A 21,973-nucleotide genomic window follows, 5' to 3' on the forward strand; every position below is an offset into this window, starting at 1 on the left:
TCCATTGTATACATGACTGTAAATTTGAAACATTTCCTGGTAGCTGTAGAACTTCTGATCTCACGTTCTCATGGAGACACTGACCGATTTAAGGAAGGTCAGGGTGGAGAAAGTTCAACTTTATGCTGTTAGGCATGACTACACTTTTTTTGGTGTGGGGGACCAGAATGTCTAGATTAGAAATACATCTCTGCTATTTTCTAACTGTGTAACCTTGGATTGCTTAACGTCTCCATCTAAGTTTTTTATATCTATGAAATAGGGATACAAATAGTACTAATCTCTTTAGGAGTATTAAATGAATTAATACATTTAACACACTTTGAATAGTACCTACCACATAAGAAGCATAATGAACACTAGCTACTCTTTGTGGGTAAAAGTCCTGATATCTTTTTACGTGGGTTGGACAGAGCTGGATGTGAATCCCCAGGGCACCATAGCAGTACTGGCAGGGACCTCAGTGTGCACAAGAGTCAGAGATGGTCACCTGAGGCTCTGGGGAGACAGGACCACCAACACAAATGCCTGAGCATGGAAGATTTGAGGAGCTGAAAAGAAGGCGGGGTGGCTGCAGCCCGGTGCATGCGGCTGCAGGATAGCGCCCCGCACGTTCAGGCCTTTGCCAAATTTCTTGTGATTTTTTTCAAATAGTCTTTATGTGTATATAAGGAAAAAATATTTATATATGTTCATATAAAATATTTTCTTTTTATAAGGTAAATTAATATACTTTTTTTTTTCATTTTACAATGTGATTTAGAAATTTGTTCACACCAGTGCACAGAGGCGGCTTCATTCCCCTTTTTTACACTGCAGAGTATTCCATCATAGCATTTGTTTAACCAGAACCCCACCGAGAACATTTATTTCCAGTCTTTTGATACTACAGACAGTGTTACAGTGAATAACTCAGTGTAACAGTCATTTTAGAGTTCTGTGAGTACCCACAGAAGATAAATGCCTACAAATGAAATTTCTGCCTCAAGGAGTATGTGCATTTTTAAATAGATGTTGTTAAAGTGCTTTCCATAGAGGTTGTATGCATTTAAACACCCACTGGCTCTATATGAGAACGTTTTCTTATATCTTAGACAACATACTGTATTATTAAACTTTTTGATCTTTGCTAACATAAGTGGAATCAGCTATCTCAGTATAAAATTTTGATTTTCATGGTTTTTATTACATGTAAGATAGGGCATCTTTGCACATTTTTATTTTGAGTTTTTGGCCTTTACTTACACTTAAGAGCTTTTTATATCTCAGAAAATTAGCTTTCAGTTTGATCTCAGTTGTAAATTTTTTTCAAGTTTGTCATTAATTCTCTGACTGTGCTTATGGTGATTTTTGTGAGGTTGAAATATATTTATGCATTAAAATTTATATTTCTTTTGGGCTTCTGATGCCTTTCCATATTTAGCAAGCATGTTGCAGCCCAAGAATATAAAGAAAATTTCCCATAATTTCTTCTAATGCTTCTATGGTTTATTATTTTATATTTAAATCTCTGATACATTTAGGATTTGTCCTGCTGTAGGTTATGATGTATGGCTCAAACTTCTTTTTTCCTAAATGACTACTTAATTATCAATACCATATGTTGAATAAACCATTTTTTTTTTGCCCACTGACTTAAAATGTTAACTGTTAACCAAGACTAGAACTATATAAATCATTTTATTCTGGAAATAATCCCTGAAAAAATAAGAAATCTTCTTTTCTATGTGTGCTGTAAAAATCCAGATTCACTCTTGCTCTGAACAATCATTCATGTGGTAGCCCTATGATAAAAGTAACTTTATTGTCCTCAATTTATAGACTAGGAAACTAACCGAACCCGAGAGAAACTGAAAACTTGCTCAAGATCACACCACTAGTAAGTGGCTGAGTCCAAGCTATTAATCACTATGATACAGGCCTACTTAGTTTAAAGAAATATTAAATGATGCTGTGTTCATTGCAGTTATTCCTGGCATCTGTAAAGTGGGGTAACAAACTTAACTCTATGTGTGGGTTGCTCTGAGGATTAATCATTCAGTCCATGTGCATACCAAGGACCTAGTCAGTGCTAGCTATTTATATTCATTTAACGATTTAGGGCTTCTTTTGCTCAGAGCCATATATTTCTGTAACACTAAACACTGAGACCTAAATCTGGGTGTGAATCTCTAACAACTATCTCTCTGAGTCTCCTTTGCATCTACAAAATGGGCTCAGTAGCAATAGTTACTTACAAATATTGCTTTCCAGATTAAATGAGATAAAATATGTGAAGAGCCCAGTCCAGCATTCTTCTGAATGCTCTACCTTGCAAGCCTACAGGTTTTTCTATGGTGTTGGGCATCTACCTGCTCAGATAGTCACAAGGGTGCTGTTCTTCTCACTTTCAGCAGAACAACTCTTCAGTCTGGAATGGGCAGCTAAGAATTGCAAACAGTTCAGCCTTAGACCTAACTATTAAAAAATCTTACCTAAATGGGTCTATAGTACCCCACAGTTACGGTTTCTGGTAGGAAGTTGGGTTGAGTGGGTGCTGGCTTCAGGACAGACCCCAGAGACCAATGCTCTAATTGACCTTAGTTTCCCTCCCCTGAGGAGGGAAATATGCTTCTTCCTTCTGCCATGGGATGCCTCTCCTCCAAGATACTATTGCTTTTCCCTTTCTGGTCTCTGGAGCCAAATGAACTTAATATTTCTGGCTATGAGATCAGTTTACACTCTAAATGACACCTTGACTCTCCTCTGTTACCAGCAGCCTTGGAGCCTTCCTGCCTTCCTGCCTCTTTCCACCAAGGTCAGCTCTCACTTTTGCCTAAGAGTTTGGACTCCAGGTAATGCTGGCCTCCTGTTCCCCATTAAGCTGGAGAATCCCTAGGTTTCTCTGCAATTCCAGGTTTTGGCTGGTTGAACTGCTTCTTGTGCAGACCTAACAGCACTTGACAAATTAAGTCCAATGCCAGCAAGCACTGTTTGGTCAAGGAAGGCAAGTTTCACCTTCCTTTTACAAACACTCAAAGAGCAAATGACTTGTTTCAGACCTGATTATGGTCTAACAATTACCAAGCATAAGCTCCTGAACTAAATCTTATATTCTCTTTCACTGAATTCTCACAGTAACTGTATGAGGGATGTGGGCCTGGCTGGGCAGGTGGCAGGTGAAGGCCTCATTGGTCCATGCTCATCACACAGGACAGCTTTCTGTGTTATGGATGGGAACCTGAATGAACTAGACATTGTCAGGAAATCACATCAGGAGAGAAGATCACAGAGCAGGATCAGGGTTTTGGAGGATCAAGTGTAAATCTACTCTTGTATTACTATCCACTTGGGGTTGTCTGGTTTGAAGATCCATCTTGATGGAGGACTGTTTGTTTTCTGGCTGGGTGGTCCATTTTTCTGTCTGTCTAGCTGGAGATCTGTCTGGCTCATGGAGTGCCTGTCTAGTTGGGGATCTGTCTGGCTGCAGTCCTTCTGGCTGGGGGTCTGCACATCTGTCTAGCCAGAGGTCTTTCTGAGGGTCTTACCAAGCTGGCATTCAGTCTGTCTGGAGTTCACTTTTCCAGCTATCTACTTGGAGATTTATCAGCCCGTGTGGCTACAGACTGATCTGTCAGTCTGAGGTCAGTCCATCTGTCTGTGAGGCTAGATGTCTGTCTTACCAGCTGCAGATCTCTCTGCCAAACTAGCAATCTGTGTGCATCTGCTGTCAGCTCAGACTGAAGGTTTGTCTGGCCAGGGGTCTATGTGAACAGCTCAGTTAGTCTGGTTGGGGGTCTATCTGTCAGATTTGGGTCTATGTAGTTGGGGATCTGTCTAAATAGGGTCTGACTTGTTGGGGGTCCATTCATCTCCCCAGATGGGGGTCCACCTGTTCATCTGGTTTGGGTTCTGTCTGTCCAGCTCAGAATCTAGTTGGCCAGTTGGCTTGGAGTTCTTTTATCTCTGAGCATAGTGCCTCACTGTCTGGCTGGGGTCATCTGTCATGTGTCTGACTAGGGGTTCATCCTCCGAGGCCCTATCTGAGAGATTGGAGGGTCGATCTGGTGAGCAGGGATCTAGCCTGTTTGAAGGATCTGCTGATTTGCAAGGTATGCCAAGCTGGTAGATGGTTTGGACAGTGGGAGATCTGTCTGGCTTAGGATGCTTATCTACCTGAGGGTTTGTCTACTTATCTGGCCTGCTGACTTCCTGGGGATCCACCTGGCAGTCTTCCCAGCAGGTGGTGCATCAATTTGTCCGCTAAAATGTGGGTCTTTGGAATTGGTGAGCTGGTGGGGACTACCCACCTATCTGCCTTGCTGGGAAGGTGTCTGTACAATCAAGGGTCTTTCTGTCTGGCTGGGAGTCCATCTGGCTAGTTAGTTAGGAGTCTGACTAGGTCTGTCAGTCTGCCCACCCACTTGGGGCTGGGTCTGTCTAGCTGAGAGGATGTCTGTACTGTTCAGCTAGGGATTTGTTTATGTCTGTCTGGGAGTCCGTCCACCTAGGGGTCCATCTGGCTGGTGTCTGGCTGGCTGCCTAGCTGGGAGAGGGGTCTTTTTTGATGGTCTCTCTTGCGGGGGGTGGTCTGTCAGGCTGTTAGTTGATTTATCTGATGGGAGGTCCATCCATCCAGCTGTGGACCGTCCCTCTGAAGGTCTGGCTGTCTAGGTGTATGGCTATCTACTTGTCCTGGTTGGGGGCCCATCTGTCTGTGTACCCATGTGGGGATCTTTTTTACCTGTTTGAAATCAGTTTGCTGGGTTGTTTACCTGGCTTGGATCTGTCTGAATGGTGGTTGGGGGGTGGGGGAGTGTCTATCAGTCTTTTTCAGGGCCTACCCATTTCTGTGTCCAGCTGAGTGTCTAAGTGAGGGAGGCTCAGATATTGAGATGAACTAGTCCATTATGTGGTGATGGCGGCAGTCTCCAGAAGCCCATCTGCCCATCCTCTTCTTCACACCTGGGAGAACCTGCCTAGTCCCCTGGGGTTGGGCCCATTCCTGATGTTTATTCTTGTATCTGTTCACTGCAGTCTCACCAGCCATTATCTCTCAACTATCTCCCCCAGCCTCAAGCCTTGAATACTATAATCACTGGGGCAAAGCCCCTACATTTCCACCCTGAGAAACTTTTATTTTGATCCAGGACCAGCATTCCCATTTCCAACACTTCACATAGCAGAGAATGGCCGTCAGCAGTCCAGGTGCCCATGTGAGGCAACAGGCAGGCAGGGTGCAGCATTCACACGTGGGTCCACTCAGCAGGGGGGTCCCGGGGCCCTTTAGGCCTTCCAATGCGCAGGTTGAAGCCTGGAAGAAGGGCACCATGTGTTTCGTGGAGAAGCTGAGGCGCGGAGATGTGTGGAAGGTCATCCTCAAGCCTCCAGGCCCTGGTTGTTTACTGCAGCCACATCCGCAGGACTCGGAGAATGTGAGCCCCATGCCACCATCCCTAAACCCCCAAATCCTGGTCAAAGCTGCGGAGGCCCAACAACCCAGGCTTTGACTCACCTAGCCCACCATTCTGAGCTCCATCCACCACATCCTCATAGGCGTCAGGCCCAGCAGGGCTTTGGTCAGCAGGAACTGCGGGCAGAAAACCACCCCCCAAGGATTGACTCAGGCAGTCCCACCGAGCTCCGGAACCCACCCGGGGCAGAAGTGCATCCTCCAGGCTCCCGGGGCCTGAGCTGGCAAGCTGGGGGCCAGGGCGGTGAGGGCAGCGGGAGGGGGCGTAGCGGAAACGGACGGGTCCGCCTGGACTAGCTAGCGTCGCCAGAGAAACGGACCCAGCCTTGGGCTCAAGGATAGGCCTGGCACCCTTTACCGGCCGTGACCGGAGTTGGGCAACAGTCCCAGAGGCGTGGCCAGGAGAGCACGTACGTACGTCAGCTTAGGCCCTGACCAGGCCGGACTTGGGGGCGGAGTTGTGGGGGGGGGAGATGGGGAGGGGGTCCTTGAGGCCTCCAGGGCCTTCCCGACACCAGCAAGACTGGGTCTGGAGAAGGCTCAGGTGGGTGCCGGCCCTCCCGCTTCGCGCCCAGGCCCGCCCCGCCCCGGCCCGGCCCGGACTTACCGCGGCCGGGCAGCAACCCACGCGCGTCCTCCGCGTGCGCCTGCGGCCGCAGGGCGCGCGACATCACTTGGCTGTAGAGCGGCGCCTCGTCCGCGCCGCGCCCCCGCGCCCCCGCCCCGGTGCCCGTGGGCGCCCCGCGCTTCTGCACCACCGCGTACGTGTCGGCCATGGTGAGGGCCGGGGGCCCCGGCACCGAGATGCTTCTGCGGGTGGGGCGGGCGGGGGAGGAAGTGAAGCGACTGAGCCAAGGGAGGGAGGGGGTGGGGAGTGCGCTTAGCTCGTCAACCGCTGGCTTCCTTCCCGCCAGAGGCTGCTCGCCGGTCGCCGGTCAGAGAAAGCGGGCGGGCAGGTCTCAGGGGAGAGAGGGAGGGGTCTCTGGATCTCGGTTCTGTGTCTCGAGTGCCTGGCAAGTTAGGTGGGTGAAGGGAAGGGGACAGCCTGGCAGGTGAATGGGGCAGGATATTGGTACTGAGGGGTGGTCATTTCTGTGTACATGTCCGAATAAAAGAATGAGGAAGTGGCATCTAAAGGAGAGGGAGGGATAGCCTCAAAATGGAGAGCTAGTCTAAAGGCCATGGGGGTGAAATCTGCTGCAAACGAAGGTTGACTCTGTGTCCCCAGCACCTGACATGAGGCCTGACAAGTGGGCGGCCTCAAGAAATATTTGCTAAATTAATGTCTAGGGAAGCAAAGAAAGGGCTAACATAGGGGCTAGCCTTAGAGGCAGAGGCAATGGGATCTCTGGGATCAAAGTGTCATCTTGGGGCAGGTTCCCCGACTCAGTTCAAAGAGCCAGTGAATATTTGGTAAACTGAACAGCAAGGAAGGGCTGGTGTTTCAAGGGCGAGGAAAGGGTTAGCCTCTGAGCATGAGAAATTGGAAAGGGAAGAACGAGGAGATGGAGCTGGGTACCTGAGGACCTCGCCAGGTGGGCACGGTGTGGTGGGAAGGGTCTGGGAAGTCTGGAAGGAGAGGGCATCGTCGTAGATTGGGGCACAATTCTGGGGAAAGACAGGAGGGAAAGGGTATGAGACTTGGAGGAAACTGGCCAGACTCCTGATGGAGGTGACCATGGACTCTGCCAGGGCTGGGGTGGGGAAGCTTAAGAGGAACAGTCTGATAAGGTAGCAAGGAGGACAAAAGTGGGTATCATAGCCAGTCTCTGCTCCCAGGAGTCCATGGGCTAGATGCTGCAGTGATGGTGGCCAAAGACTTCTGCTCTGGGTCCTGGTCTCTGAGGGTGTTGATGGTGGGCAGGAAGAGAGTAGGAAGGGGGCCTTGGTACCTCCTTGAAATTCTGGTAAATGGGGCTGGTGTTTTGGAGTGCTGAGAAGAACATCTGAGCCACTGTGTGGTATAGGAACCTGTACTGCTCCTGGTGGGGTAAGAGGAATCCTCAGAAAGGGAAAACAAGAGGAGGAGGGATATGTCCTTGGATTGAGGAGACTGAGGCTCTCACCTCTGTCTGCACAGCTGCAGGCCGCTGCTTTCTTATCTCCAGGACCACGTTGAAGAGGCTGAAGTTAGGTGGGATCATCTGGGGCAGAGAGGGCATATGAGCAGGACCTGGTGGGCATGGGACCTGCACTGCACATAAGCACACATATGCCCTATTCATACCTGGGTCAGGAGCAACTGTCTCACATAATCCACAGTGCACAGGACACCTGTTCGCCCACAACCTGCGCTGACAAGCAAGAATAAGCATAAGCTTGGTCAGGACCTGCCCACAACCCCTTTTATGTGGGGCGTTTGGGTTTGGGAGTGAAGGTCCTGATGGAGGATCCCCTGCAGCACCTTTTGATTCTCAGAATCCCCAGATTACAATTAGAAGAAAAAACTTTTTAATTGCTTACATTTGTTGAGCATCAACTCTGTGTTTACTACTCTTCCAGCAGGCAGTCTGCACTCAATAAATGCTAAATTTCAGTTGATACAGCATGAGCTAGTGTGGCTTCAGGTTTTTCAAAAGAGGCACTCAAACTGTGACACTGGCTTCAAGGCCTGCACTGGCCCTCCCTGCCTTCTGCACTCCCCCACCAGTCATCTCTGTCTCACCAGACCGCCATAAAACCCATTTCTTAAACCTGCAGTGGACACAGAGGGGGCTGGGGCCAGATCCCTGGAGGCGACGGGCTTCTTCCACCATGGTGAGCACATGTTCAGGATTGCTGGGGACTCCTCTGTCTGGCCAGGACATGTATTGCAGCTGGTACACAGAACGACATTCCTGAAACACAGGAAACGAGCGGCAAATAATAAAAGAGCATTTATTGAGCACCTACTGCTTGTCAGGCCCAGTTCTAAACATCTTCCATTTAAATCCAACAGATAATAACTGAGGAGATAGGTACTATTGCTAATGCACATTTTACAAGTGAGAAAACAGAGACAGAAAATAGCTCTCCCCATATGGGAGCCTCTTCCTCCCTTTAAGTACCTTCTGAAAAGTAACCTGGAGGGTCCTGAGCATGATGTCTGCATTCAGCCATGTCTCCCTTGTCTGAGGATGTGGGGCAGGTGGGAAGAGAGAGGAGAGCAAAGACCACAGGTGCCAAAAGACATTTGCAGAAAACAAAGCATTTCTGATTAAAAATCAAAGTCAACATATTTTAAAAAATTCATTCAGCTCAAACATCCCCCATGGTTTTCCTGAAGGAAACATTTGATAGAGGGGAGAAAGAACTATGATTAAAAACCCCAACAAGCTCATTTATAGTGAAAAAAGAAAAAATATTTCTTTCGTTCTACAAGAGTTTTATTGTACTTATTATGTTCCAACTATATTTGACTTGAGGTAAGAGATTTTCCTGAGTTATGAAATGGTAAGGGAAATAGGGATTTTAAGAACCTAACCAGGCACATTTATATAACAGAGATAACCATGATCATAGTTAAAATGCAACAGCAATGTATATATTGAGTTCTGGCTATTGCACGCTAATACTAGAGGGTTCCCTGCAGTGTGAGGAGACTGTGGGAAAACTATTCATCCTTTCAGGCCCAGCCTGAAAGCTTCCCTGAGAATCTTCTATGAAACCTCCCACAACATCCAAGACTTCATAAAACACAATTCCCACCTCTGCCCCAGCTTACCAGGGTGATGCAGAAAAGTCCAATCTGTAGTGGTTCCTGTTCTTGGGCCCAGTAACGCTCACACTTTTTCTGCAAAAGGCAAGGGAGAAAGGGCAGGGAGTGAAGAGCAGTAGTCTGCTTTAGAGTTCCAGCTCAATACATCCACACCCCCACAGAATACCTCAGGCATTGCTGGTGGAAGCACAGATAGCTGTAGCTATCATGCAGGCCAGCTGTCAGAACCTTATCAGATTAAACACACAGACACAGTGGAGACTTGTGCTTCTGACCATGCAGGAGGAAGACAGGCCAGAATATTCTCATACTGTAAGCAACTAAAAAATTGGACAGAACATATGAGCCACTATTTTCAGACATTGGACAACAGGTATTGCAGGATTGTGATCACTGAACAAAGGGAAACACATGGACCAAATCTTATGACTGCCCCAGCTTACTGCAGGACATGGAGAGTCCAATGATCCCACTGAGTTGAGGAGCCAGAGATCATGGCTCAGGGAGGCCAAAGCAGCTAGAATTTGAAGGGCAGAGTCGTGGAAAGAATAGAGCTATGCAAACAAGAGTTAAAAATTTCAGAAGTCTGCAAATGGTCCCCTTGAGTATTATTAGCTGGAGTCCTGGAAAGAACAGAGCTATGCAAACAAGAGTTAAAAATTTCAGAAGTCTGCATATGGTTCCTTTGAGTATTATTAACTGAATAATAATCTGAGGATCATGAAACTCTGTGAAGCCAGGCAAGAATAACTTCCTACGAAAGAATAATAGCTAAGGACCTATAAGATGAATATTTCCTATAATGTTCATAATGGGATAGAAATAATTTACATTCCTCCAGCCAGAATGGAGAGACCCAACTGACTATAAGGGCATTCAATAGGGAACCAAGAAGGACCACATGTTAAAAGTAGAATGAAATTAGTTCTAGAATAAAGGCTACTCTAGACCTGCCCTACAAAAGCTTTAAAACAAACCTTAAAATGATCAAACATCCAAAAGTAACTTAACTGCCTTCCAGAAAAAGTCCAACACTCTTTAAAGGAAGACAATAAAATCTAACAGTTACCTGCAAAATTAAAAATGTTAAGCATCCAATAAAAATTTACTAGACATACAAAGAAACAAGAAAACATGACCCATAACCAGGAGAAAAATAAGTGAATAGAAGATCCAATAAGGATGAAGAAAGAAGTAGACCTTTAAACAGTTTTTTAAAAATATTTTAAATATACTTGAAGATGAAAAAGAAAACATGAACATAATGAAAGTGAAACAAAAGATAGAGAAAATACCGAAATGGAACTTATAGAGAGGAAAAATAAAATACGTGAAATTTAAAAAGTCACTGTCTAATAGCAGATTAGACACAGAAGAAAAGATCAGTGAACATGAAGACATAGCAATAGAATCTATTTAAAATGAAAAAAAAAACAAAAATTACTGGGAAAAAATGAACAAAGAATCCGTTATTCGTAGAAATATACCAAATGGTCTAATGTATGTGTATCTGGAGTCCAGAAGAAGGAGAGGAGAGAGGGGAGAACAGAAACTATATTTGAAAAAATAATCGCTGGAAAATTTTCCAAATTTGATAAAACCGCAAACCCACAAGTCCAAGAAAGTCAACTATAAGGAGAGTAAACATAAAGCCAAACAAAGGCAGATCATGATCAAATTGCCAGAGAGAGAGAGAGGGAGAGAGAGAGGAAACTTAAAAACATCACACACAAAAAGACACATTAAGGAACAAAGATAAGAATGACAGAATTTTGTCAGAAACTGCAAGTCAGAAGTCAAAGTTGTGACATTCTAAAAAGGCTGAAATTTGAAAAAACACTTTCGGACAAACAAAAGCTGGGAGAATTTATCACAAACCCATACTGTGAGAAATATTAAAGTAAGCTGTTCATACAAAAGGAACATGATACTAGATGAAATATGGATCTACACAAAAGAATGAAGAGTAAAGAAAAAGCAAATATGTAGCTAAATATAAAAAATATTTCTCATTTTTAACATTTAAAAAAGACAGTCTAGTGAATTTTATCAAACAAACAAGGAAGAATTAATAGCAATCCTTCACAATTTTTTTTTTAAATTGAAGGACCATTTCCCGACATACTGTATGAAGCCAATATTAATCTGATACCAAAACTAGACATATATATCACAAGAAAAGAACACTATTAACCAATGTTTCATTAATACAGACATTAAAATCCTCAACAAAATACCAGCAAAGGGTTATACACCATGACCAAGTTGGATTAATTTCAGGAATGCAAGATTGGTTGTATATATATAAAAAATCAATGTCATATACCATATTAATAGAAAATAAAACAAAAACACATGATCATCTGAATAGATGCAGAAAAAAATTTTTGGATAAAATCCAACACCCTTTCATGATAAAAATACAAAGGAAACTAGAAATGGAAGGAAACTCCTTAGCCTGATTAAAACAACAACAACAACACACACACACATCTACAAAAAAACCCCACAACCAATCCTTAGACTTATGGTGAAAGACTGAATGTTTTGCCCTTAAAATCAGGTTGCACTTCCCACTTCTGTTCAACTTTGTACGGAAAGGTCTAGTCAGTGCAGTTAGGAAAAAAGAAATGGAAGAAAGGAGGGAGGGAGGAAGGGAGAAAGGAAAATAGGGAGGGACAGAAGGAGGAATATTGGATTAGAAAAGAAGCAGCAAAATTATCTCAATTTGCAGATGACATCATATTATATATGGAAAACCCTAAGTTTTCCACATAATCACACACACCCCCACACTATTAAAGCTAATAAATGAGTTCAGCAAGGTTGCAGGACATAATATCAAACAAAAATCAATTGTATTTCTATATAGTGAAAACTATTTGGTTTGCAATAAGGAAACTGAAAATGAAATTAAGAAAATCACTCCATTTACAATAACATCAAAAAGTATAAACTAGGAATCAATTTAACAAAAGTGCAAGACTAAATTAAACACTATAAAACATTGCTAAGAGAAATTAAAGAAGACCTAGATAAATGGAAAAACATCCATGTTCATGGAATGGAAGACAATATGGTTAAGATGGAAATAGCTCCCAAATTGATAGATTCAATGCATTCCTTATCAAAATCCCAGAAGGCTTTTTGAAGATATTGGCAAGGTGATCTTAACATTAATATGTTAATATTAATGAGTGTGTCATAGATACTCAAGACTACCCTCAGGTTTGATGATTCACTAGGGGGACTCACAGGACTCAGCATACAGTTGTACTCATGGCTATGATTTATTACAATAAAATGATACAGAAAAAAAATCAAAGGGAAAAGATGCACAGGGCAAAATGAAGGAAACAAGATTCCTGCTTCCAAGGGTCTTCTCCAAGTGAAGTTGCACACAATGTGCTTAATTTCCCCAGCAATGATTTGAGACAACATGTGTGAAATGTCCACAGTAAAACTCATTAGGCAGTCAGTGCCCAGGGAATTCACTGGGGCACTCCATGTGTTATACGGTCACCCTCTGAGTAGTATGTACCACAACTTCAGACTCCCAGAAGGAAGGCAGGTGTTCAAATAAACCATACTGTTTATATAAACAGTTCAAGCATAGTGAGCCACTTTTATTAGAAATCCAATTCCCAGGCAAGATCCAACCTAGTAGGAAGGTCTTTTTTTTAATCATAAGCCTGCTATATTACTCTTTTCTGCACAGCAAGTGACCCAGAAAAGTCGAAACAAACTTGAAAAAAAGAAGAAATTTGGTGGACTCACATTTCCTGATTTCAAAACTTACTATAAAGTTGCAATAATAAAAAATGTATAGTACTGGTACAAAGATAGACCTACCAATCAATGGAATAGAATTGAGAGTCCAGAAATAAACCCTTACATTTATAGTCAATTGATTTTCAACAAGGATAACAAGACTATTCAATGGGAAAAAGACAGACAAATAACAAGTGCTGCAATAAAAAACAAGTGTTGAAAAAAGAGACAACAACAAGTGTTGGTGAGGATGTGAAGGATTCAAATCCTCATACATTGCTGATTGGAAGGTAAAATGATGTAGCTGTGGAAAAGTTTGACAGTTCCTCAAAATATTAAGAATGGAGTTACCATATGATGTAGCAATTCCACTTCTAGGTATGTACCCAAGAGAATTGAAAACATACTTCTACACAAAAACTTGCACACAAATGTTCATAGCAGCATTATTCATAATAGCCAAAAAGTGGAAGCAACTCACATTCTATAAACCGATAAATGAATAAATAAATGCAGTAGATCCATTCAATGGAATACTGTTCAACAATAAAAAGGAGTTAAGTACTGACACATGCTATAATATGCATGAATTTTAAAAACATGCTAAGTGAAAGGACCCAGTCACAAAGACAACATATCATATGAATCAGTTTACGTGAAAAGTCCAGAGTAGTCAAACCTAAAGAGACCAAAAATAGAGTAGGGATTACCTAGGATGGAGAAATGGGGAGTGACTGCCAATGGATACAGGATTTCTTTGTGGGGTAATGAAAATGTTGTAAAATTTATTGCAGGGATGGTTGCATAACTAAATATACTAAATATATACTAAATTTTGGAATATACTAAAAACAATTGAATTGCACACTTTAAATGGATAAATTGCATCTTGATAAAGCTGTTTTTTAAAAGAGATTGTTGGGCGCCTGGGTGGCTCGTTGGTTAAGCGACTGCCTTTGGCTCAGGTCATGATCCTGGAGTCCCGGGATCGAGTCCCGCATTGGGCTCCAGTCCCGCATTGGGCTCCCTGCTCGGCAGGGAGTCTGCTTCTCCCTCTGACCCTCCTCCCTCTCATGCTCTCTGTCTCTCATTCTCTCTCTCACAAATAAATAAGTAAAATCTTAAAAAAAATAAAAAATAAAAATAAAAGAGATTGTTTATTTTGATTCTGTCCCAATAGTTTATTTTTGCTTTTGTTTCCTTTGCCTCAGGAGACATATCAAGAAGGATGTTGCTATGACCAATGCCAGAGAAATTACTGCCTGTACTCTCTTCTAGGATTTTTATGGTTTTGGGTCTCACATTTAGGTCTTCAATGCATTATGAGTTTATTTTTGTGTGTGGTGTAAGAAAGTGGTCCAGTTTCTTTTCTTTCTTTCTTTTTTTTTTTTTTTTGCATGTAGATATCCAGTTTTCCGGGCACTATTTATTGAAGTGACTCTTTTTCCCATGGCATATTTTTGCCTCTTTTGTTGAAGATTAATAGATTAACTGACCATATAATAATGGGTTTATTTCTGGGCTTTCTATCCTATTCCATTGATCTATGTGTCTATTTTTGTGCCAGTATCATACTGTGCCAGCTTTGTAGTATAACTTAAAATCTGGAATTGTGATATCTCCAGCTTTATATTTCTTTTTCAAGAATGTTTTGGCTATTCAGGATCTTTTGTGGTTCCATACAAATTTTAGGATTGTTTGTTCTAGTTCTGTGAAAAATGCTGTTGGTATTTTAGGGATTGCATTAAATCTGTAGATTGCTTTGGATAGTATGGACATTTTAACAATATTTCTTCTTCCAATCCATGAGCATGGAATAGCTTTCCATTTATTTGTGTCATCTTCAATTTTTTTCATCAGTGTTTTATAGTTTTCAGTGTATAGGCTTTTCACTTCCTTGGTTAAGTTTATTCCTAGGTATTTTATTATCTTTGGTGCAATTGTAAATTGGATTGTTTCCTTAAATTCTCTTTCTGCTGCTTCATTATTAGTGTATAGAAATGCAACAGATTTCTGTACATTGATTTTGTATACTGTGACCTTATTCAATTCATTTATCAGTTTTAATAATTTTGGGGGGTAGTCTTTAGGGTTTTCTATATATACCATCATGTCATCTGCAAATAGTGAAAGTTTTACTTCTTGCTTACCAATTTCCTTTTCTTATCTGATTGCTGTGGGGAAAAAAAATACCACTGGATGGTATTTTCTTTTCTTATCTGATTGCTGTGGCAAAATACAAAGCTTTTGCATACAAAGGAAACAAACAATAAAACAAAAAAAACCCGACCTACTGAATGGGAGATGTTTGCAAATGACATATCTGATAAAGGGTTAGTATACAAAATATATAAAGAACTGATTCAACTTAACAGCCAAACACCAAATAATCCAATTAAAAAATGGACAAAAGAGGGCGCCTGGGTGGCTCAGCTGTTAAGCGTCTGCCTTTGGCTCAAGTAATGATCCCAGGGTCCTAGGATCGAGTCCCACATCGGGGTCCCTGCTCAGCGGGAAGCCTGCTTCTCCCTCTCCCACTCCCCCTGCTTGTGTTCCCTCTCTCGCTGTGTCTCTCTCTGTCAAATAAATAAATAAAATCTTTTTAAAAAAAAGGACAAAAGACATGAACAGACATTTCTCCAAAGAAGACATCCAAATGGCCAACAGACACATGAAAGGATACTCACTCAACATCACTCATCATCAGGGAAATGCAAATCAAAACACAATGAGATATCACCTCACACCTGTCAGAATGGCTAAAATCAAAAATACAAGAAACATCAAGGGTTGGCAAGGTTGTGGAGAAAAAAGAACGATTGTGCACTGTTGGTGGGAATGCAAACTGGTGCAGCCACTCTGGAAAACAGTATGGAGGTTCCTCAAAAAATTAAAAATGGAACTACCCTATGATCCAGTAATTGCACTACTTGGTATTTATCCAAAGAATACTCAAACACTAATTCAGAAGGATATATGCACCCCTGTGTTTATTGCTGAATTATTTACAATAGCCAAATTATGGAAGCAGCCCAAGTGTCCATCAATAGATGAATGGATAAAGAAGATGTGGTATATATATATATACAATGGAATATAGAATGAAATCTTGCCATTTGCAACAACATGGATGGATCTAGAGGGTATAATACTAAGTGAAATAAATCAGTCAGATAAAGACAAGTACCATATGATTTCACTCATATGTGGAACTTAAGAAACAAGACAAACAAATGAAGAAAAAAAAGAGAGAGAAACCAAAAAACAGACTATTAACTATAGGGAGTAAATAGGTGGCTACCAGAGGGAAGGTGGGGGTGGGGAATGGGTGAAATAGGTGAAGGGGATTAAGAGTACACTTATCATGATGGTCAATGAGTAATATTTAGAATTGTTGAATTACTATATTGTACACTGAAACTAATATAACACTCTATGTTAACTATACTGGACTTAAAAAATTAAAAAAATAAGAAAAAGACAATCTAAAGCAAAAATATTATAACAGTGCATTGTGGAGTATATTTCATATTTAGAATTAAAATCTATGACAACAATAACATAAAGCATGGAACGGGAAATTAGAAATATGCTAGTATAGTTCTTACGTTTTAAATGAAATGGTATAATATTATTTGAGTGTAGATTGTGACAAATTAAAGATATAACTGATAAACCCTAAAGCCACACTAAGCACATAATACAAAGAGGTATAACTAATAAGTAAATAATGACTATGAAATGGATTCATAAAAATTCTCAATCTGGGGGCACCTGGGTGGCTCAGTCAGTTAAGCATCTGCCTTTGGCTCAGGTCATGGTCTTGGGGTCCTGGGATCAAGTCCCACATCAGGCCCCTGCTCAGTGGGGAGTCTGCTTCTCCCTTTCCCTCTGCCTCTCTCCCCCACTCGTGCTCTCTCTCTCCCTTAAATAAATAAATAAATAAATAAATAAATAAATAAATAAATAAATAATTCTCAATCTGGAAGAAGACAGAAAAGAATAAAGGGGCAAAGAACAGATGGAACAAACAGAAAACAAAGATGGTAGATTTACTCCAATTAAAGGCAGAGATTGTCAGACTAAATTAAAAAGTAAGCCCCTACAATATGCCACCTACAATACACTTTAAAAATAAAGATGAACATAGATAAAAAGTAAAAGAATAGAAAAAGATATGTACACTCTAGCACAATTTAAATGGCTATATTAATATCACAGTTCACTTCAGAGAAGGAATATTACCAGAGATAGAAAGGAACCTTACATATTGGAAAAGGGATTGATTAATCAGGAAGACATAATCCTAACTGTATATGCACTCAATTACAGAGTTTCAAAATAGCTGAAGCAGAAACTGACAGAACTGAAAAGACAGATAATTTTAAAATTAGAGATTTCAACATTATTTCAGCAAATAATAGGGCAAGTAGACCCCCTAAAAAGTCATACAAACAATAAGATTTGAATAATATTTGTCCTAATTGGCAGTTATAGAATACTTGGAGATTTCATCACTCCTCTCTCAGCAATTGATAGAACATTTAGAGAAAATGAATTAGTAAAGATTTACAAAATACAGTAAAGATACAAAAATATTAAAGTGTCTTTCAAAAAAGACACAATTTGACTGATATTTATAGAACACTCTACTCAACAAAAGCAAAATACACATTCTTTTCAAGTGTACATAGACTATTTACCAAGATAGGCCATATTCATAGCCATAAAACAAGTCTCAGTATATGTAAAAGGATTAAAATCATATAAAGTTGTTCTTTGACCATAGTGGAATTAACTAAAAATTAATAACAGGAAGATATATGGGAAAGTCCTCAAATATTTGGAAACTAAGTACAACTATGGTCAAATACCATGAGTCAAAGAAGAAATCACAAGGGAAATTAGAAAGTATTTTGAACTAATTGAAAAAGAAGATACAATTTATCAAGTTTGTGAGATGTAGCTAAAGCAGTGCTTAGAGAAAAATGAATAACATTAAATGCTTATATATGAAAAAAGAAAAATCTCAAATCAATGATCTAAGTTTCAGAAACTAGAAAAATAGGAGTGTTAAACCTAAATAACATTAGGAAGGAAATGAAAAAGATGAAAAGTTATTAATGAAATAAGAAATGAAAAAAAAATAGAGAAATATAAGAGAAAAAAATAGAAATAAAACCCAAAGCTGGTTCTTTAAAAAACAACAACAACAGCAACAGCAACAACAACAATTGACAAACCTCTAGCCCAGAGATGGCTAACATTTTCTATAAAATAGGGCCAGATAATAAGTATTTTACACTTTGTGAGCCATTCAATCCACCCAACTTGCAACTACTGAATTCTGCCATTGTAGCATGAAAGTGGGTATATACAATATCTAAACATATGAGTGTGGCTGTATTTTAATACATTTTATTTACAAGAAAAGGCAGCAAGACAGACCTAGTACAATAGGTAAAGTTTGCTCATCTTTACTCTAGCCAGACTGACATGGGAGAGATAGACCACAAATTACCAAAATCAGGAATGAAAAAGGGGCATCACTACAGGTTGTACAGATTCCATGATCAGCCATTCATCCCTGGGCAGTACTTATCCCACTTCCCAACCCTGTCTATTGAATAGGCCAGAATGTAGAAACCATGTGCCTTCAAAGCTGACATGCATTTTTTGAGTAACTAATTTATGTTAACAGGCAAAACAAAGATCCCTGCACTCCTGGACTTATCTTCTAATCAAGGAGATGGAGAATAAACAATGTGTAGATTACATTGTATGCTAGAAATGGTAAGAACTGTGAAGGAAAATAGGACACAGGAAGGAGAGTGGGAGTGCTGGGAGTTTTAAATGGTGTAAGATCCAGGAAGGTGTCATGGAGAAAGTAGCGTTTGAACAAAGATCTGAAGGTGGTAGTAGAGCAAGCCAAGAAGAATGTTCCGGGCAAAGGAAACAGCCAAGGCACAGGCCCTGAGACAGTGCCATCCCTGGCACATCTGAGGAACAGCAAAGGCCAAAATGGCTAGAGTGGAGTGAATAAAGGAGAGAGAGAAAAACACAGAGATCAGAGCTGTACCAGGGACAGCTCAGTGTAGGGCCTTACAGTCTATGATGCAGACTTGGGTTGGGAAGACCTGCAGTAAAGGGTTTGTGAACACTGCAGGGATGAGCACCATGAATAAAAGGAAAAAGATCAACAAAAAATTAGAGCAATAGTGGAGTCACTTCAAGAATTGGGCCTTTCAGACCTGGGATTAGGGAGGTGCTAGCAAGATTTCTCCTGCCTCCTTCCTGCTCAAGGAAATGTATTCTAGAGGGCAGAGGACACCTACCCGCCCATTCTCCATTTCTCGACATGCCATCAGGATCACCTAGACAAGAAGGGTAAGGGAAGAGGGGAGTGATTTGGGTTAGGGAATTGGGCCAAGGGAGGACTCAGAATGTTAGCCCCACCTCACGGTCCTCTAAGGCTGACCTTGACCCCAAACTCCCAGACCAGGCGCCAGAAGTCTAGCAAGGTGTGAGGCAGGGGTCCTTGTGTGGCGATGTAGGCCTGGCTTCCGTCTGTGCCCTGGTAAAGGCTAAGTTCATCACCAAGATCCTGCTGTCACCCCCTCCAAGTCCACCCCTTCCCTGACTCCCAGCCTGACCCGGATGAAGTTGCCATTGATGTAGTCGCCATGTCCCTCCTCCTGGAGCAGGGAGAGGATCACTCGTGTCTGATCATCTGCCAGTGGGAGAGGTGAGAAAAGTGCTTTGGGGTGATAGGAGCATCAAAGCCCTGATGGCCTCCTGGATGAAAGCCAGCAGGTTTACTGCACACCCAGCAGGGATCCCACCTGGGTGCACTTGTGAGCTGCTCAGGAGAAATGCAGCCATTGCAAGGATCTGAGAGGGAGTGCACTGGGAGCACAGTGGGGATGGACTGGACTGTCATGGGATGGAGGATGTGTGCAGAGCCTCACTGACTCCCTCTGGAAGCCCCCGACTTACAGGGCAGCACATCTTTGTAGCGGTTCTTCCTCACATTCCCTGGCAGACTGCCAGCCTCAGTGGAGCACATACAGTCAGTCTTCCATGCGGCTGAGCGGGCCTGGATGTCCTGGAGGAAGGCACCATTAGCAGACCCGGGAAAGGGAGGAGAGAGGAAGAGAGGAGCAAGGTCAGAGTTCTGGGGCACAGAGGCACTTGTAGGGATACAAGGTACATGGCCTGTGAGAGGTGAATGCAGACTCTTAGATAGCATGGTGCCTGGGTAATTGTAGTGATACAATAGTAATAGCAACTCAGAGCACCTTGTCTATGCCAGGCTCTGTGCTAATGACATTGAATCATTACAAGGTCACCCCAAAGTTAGTACTATTATTAATGTCCCCATGGTGTAGGTAAGAAAGCTGACGCACCACATGGTTGAGTGACTTGCCAAAAGTCCCACCCAGGAACTGGAACCGTGAGGGTTGCACTCAAACCTCTCAGCATCTACCCCCTAAACGTTCAAACTGTGTTACATTGTATTGTAAACAATAATTGTAATGGAATATGTATTTAATATAACAAACATGATGATGTATATGTGACAATATACAATGTATATGAATTATAATGTATAACATTACTTATGTAACAAAATATTACAGATACTTTGTTACTATTAGATTATTATAATTCGTGAAGTGTATTACCATCATATCAGCTATTCAAAATCAGACGATAATAAGTAACACCTACCAATGCCTACGACGCTGCATTAGCATTCCTTACACATGGCTTGCATCACGGCATTGTAATGTTTAGAATATTTATAACTAGTGACAAAGGATCCTACAAACTGAGCGCTCAAGATGTGCTAGGCGCTTTTTTACCCACACCAGTTCCTCAGGTCATTAGAGGTCGCGTTTTACCCAAGGAGAAACTGACGCCAGAGGACCCGGGTAAAGTACCCTAGGTCACAGCGCCTATTAGAGTCCGGCATCCACACCACCACCCCACTTCCCCCCACCCGCAGTGGGGCTTCTTGGTTCTTCTTCCCCTAGCCCCTTCTTCCACATGATCACACAAGTGATCACCAGGGTGCCTGGAGAGGCCCGGGTGACCGGTGTCAAGCGCAAGTGCGCTCCTGCCTTCCCTTGCTGCGCCGGCTTCTCCAGCCCCACCCAGTAGCGGGACTATTCCGGGAGCTGGATGAGGGCACAGGGACACAAGGGCGTGTGCGGCACCGCCCAACCCGGCCGTGGACTTCGCCCTCTGGGGTTCTGTGGGCAGAGGATGAGGACAGAGACAGAGGAGAGAGCGACAGAGAGGTGCCGGGGGGGAGAAAAATAGACCTTGAAGCGAGGAGACACCCTTGGACGCATAGAGAAAGGGGGTGGGGGGCGCAAAGCGCTGCAGGGCGCACAGGACAGACAACGGACAGCCCAGGACCAGGAGACTGAGCGCGCGGTTTGGCCGTCCACTCTCGCCCACTCACGCTGAACTCGCCGCCAAGGATCGCCCTCTCCCGGCCGCCTCGCGCCTTCAACTGCTCCAAGAAGCTCCGCGCAGCGTCCAAGTTGTGGCTCATGACGCCGTGTCCCAGAGAGGTCCAGTCCAGCTGCTGCGCTCCGCTCAGCTAGTAGCAAGAAAGCTGGAGGCGGAGGCGGCCTGCAGAGGCCCCGCCTCCTATCTTGCAACCCAATGGAAGCGCGCAACAGGCGGCAGGGCTCGCCCCTCGGCCAATGACATTCGGAGCTCGCCCCGGTACCGCCCACAGGCTCCGGGACCCAGGCAGCCTCGGGAGCCCTACGTCCTCTCCCGCTGGGCCTGGGAACTGAGTCCAGCGCAGGTGCTTCCCTTTTTATGCGCGCCGGGCATGTTGGCTGAGTCCGCACAATCCGCTGGATGCTTTCTCCTGCTTGTTCCCAGGATCCGCGCCCCTTCCTCCAAGGGCCCGCGTTGGTAGATGGCCTTGCATTCTCGCCTGGCCTCCCAGGTCCAGTCTCCCTGAGAGATAGACTGGGATCCGAGCCAGAGAGGCGGCGCGGCAGCTGTTAGTGGAGATGGTCGCAGAGATC

General features: G+C 43.0%; 1 protein-coding gene across 2 annotated transcripts; it reads right to left on the bottom strand.

Annotated features, from left to right (window-relative positions):
• Window positions 1-4,914: 4,914 nt before the first annotated feature.
• PTPN18 (protein tyrosine phosphatase non-receptor type 18) lies at window positions 4,915-21,512 on the bottom strand. 2 transcript variants are annotated; one of them, XM_021694301.1, is made up of 15 exons: window positions 21,391-21,512; window positions 19,917-20,025; window positions 19,574-19,650; window positions 19,399-19,494; window positions 19,256-19,294; window positions 9,156-9,224; window positions 8,500-8,562; window positions 8,147-8,289; window positions 7,680-7,746; window positions 7,519-7,596; window positions 7,345-7,434; window positions 6,972-7,060; window positions 6,060-6,262; window positions 5,495-5,569; window positions 4,915-5,293 (listed from the first exon to the last, which is right to left on the bottom strand). In XM_021694301.1, exons 1-15 carry the CDS (start codon window positions 21,481-21,483, stop codon window positions 5,226-5,228), a joined length of 1,359 nt encoding a protein of 452 aa, XP_021549976.1. In that variant the 5' UTR covers window positions 21,484-21,512; the 3' UTR covers window positions 4,915-5,225. The 2 variants fall into 2 exon arrangements, with proteins under 2 accessions (XP_021549976.1, XP_021549977.1); XM_021694302.1 differs by lacking the exons at window positions 19,256-19,294; window positions 19,399-19,494; window positions 19,574-19,650; window positions 19,917-20,025.
• Window positions 21,513-21,973: the final 461 nt, after the last annotated feature.

The sequence above is a fragment of the Neomonachus schauinslandi genome, chromosome 3 (genome assembly GCF_002201575.2).
Source record: "Neomonachus schauinslandi chromosome 3, ASM220157v2, whole genome shotgun sequence".
NCBI classification, from domain to species: domain Eukaryota; kingdom Metazoa; phylum Chordata; class Mammalia; order Carnivora; family Phocidae; genus Neomonachus; species Neomonachus schauinslandi.

Excerpts from the sequence above, each read along its gene's own strand:
- PTPN18 (XM_021694301.1), bottom strand. The coding sequence starts at position 21,483 with ATGAGCCACAACTTGGACGCTGCGCGGAGCTTCTTGGAGCAGTTGAAG. Across the intron at positions 6,263-6,971 it reads CCACCTGGCGAGGTCCTCAG|AAGCATCTCGGTGCCGGGGC; the intron begins GTACCCAGCTCC and ends CCCCACCCGCAG. Across the intron at positions 5,570-6,059 it reads TGGGTTGCTGCCCGGCCGCG|TTCCTGCTGACCAAAGCCCT; the intron begins GTAAGTCCGGGC and ends TTCTGCCCGCAG.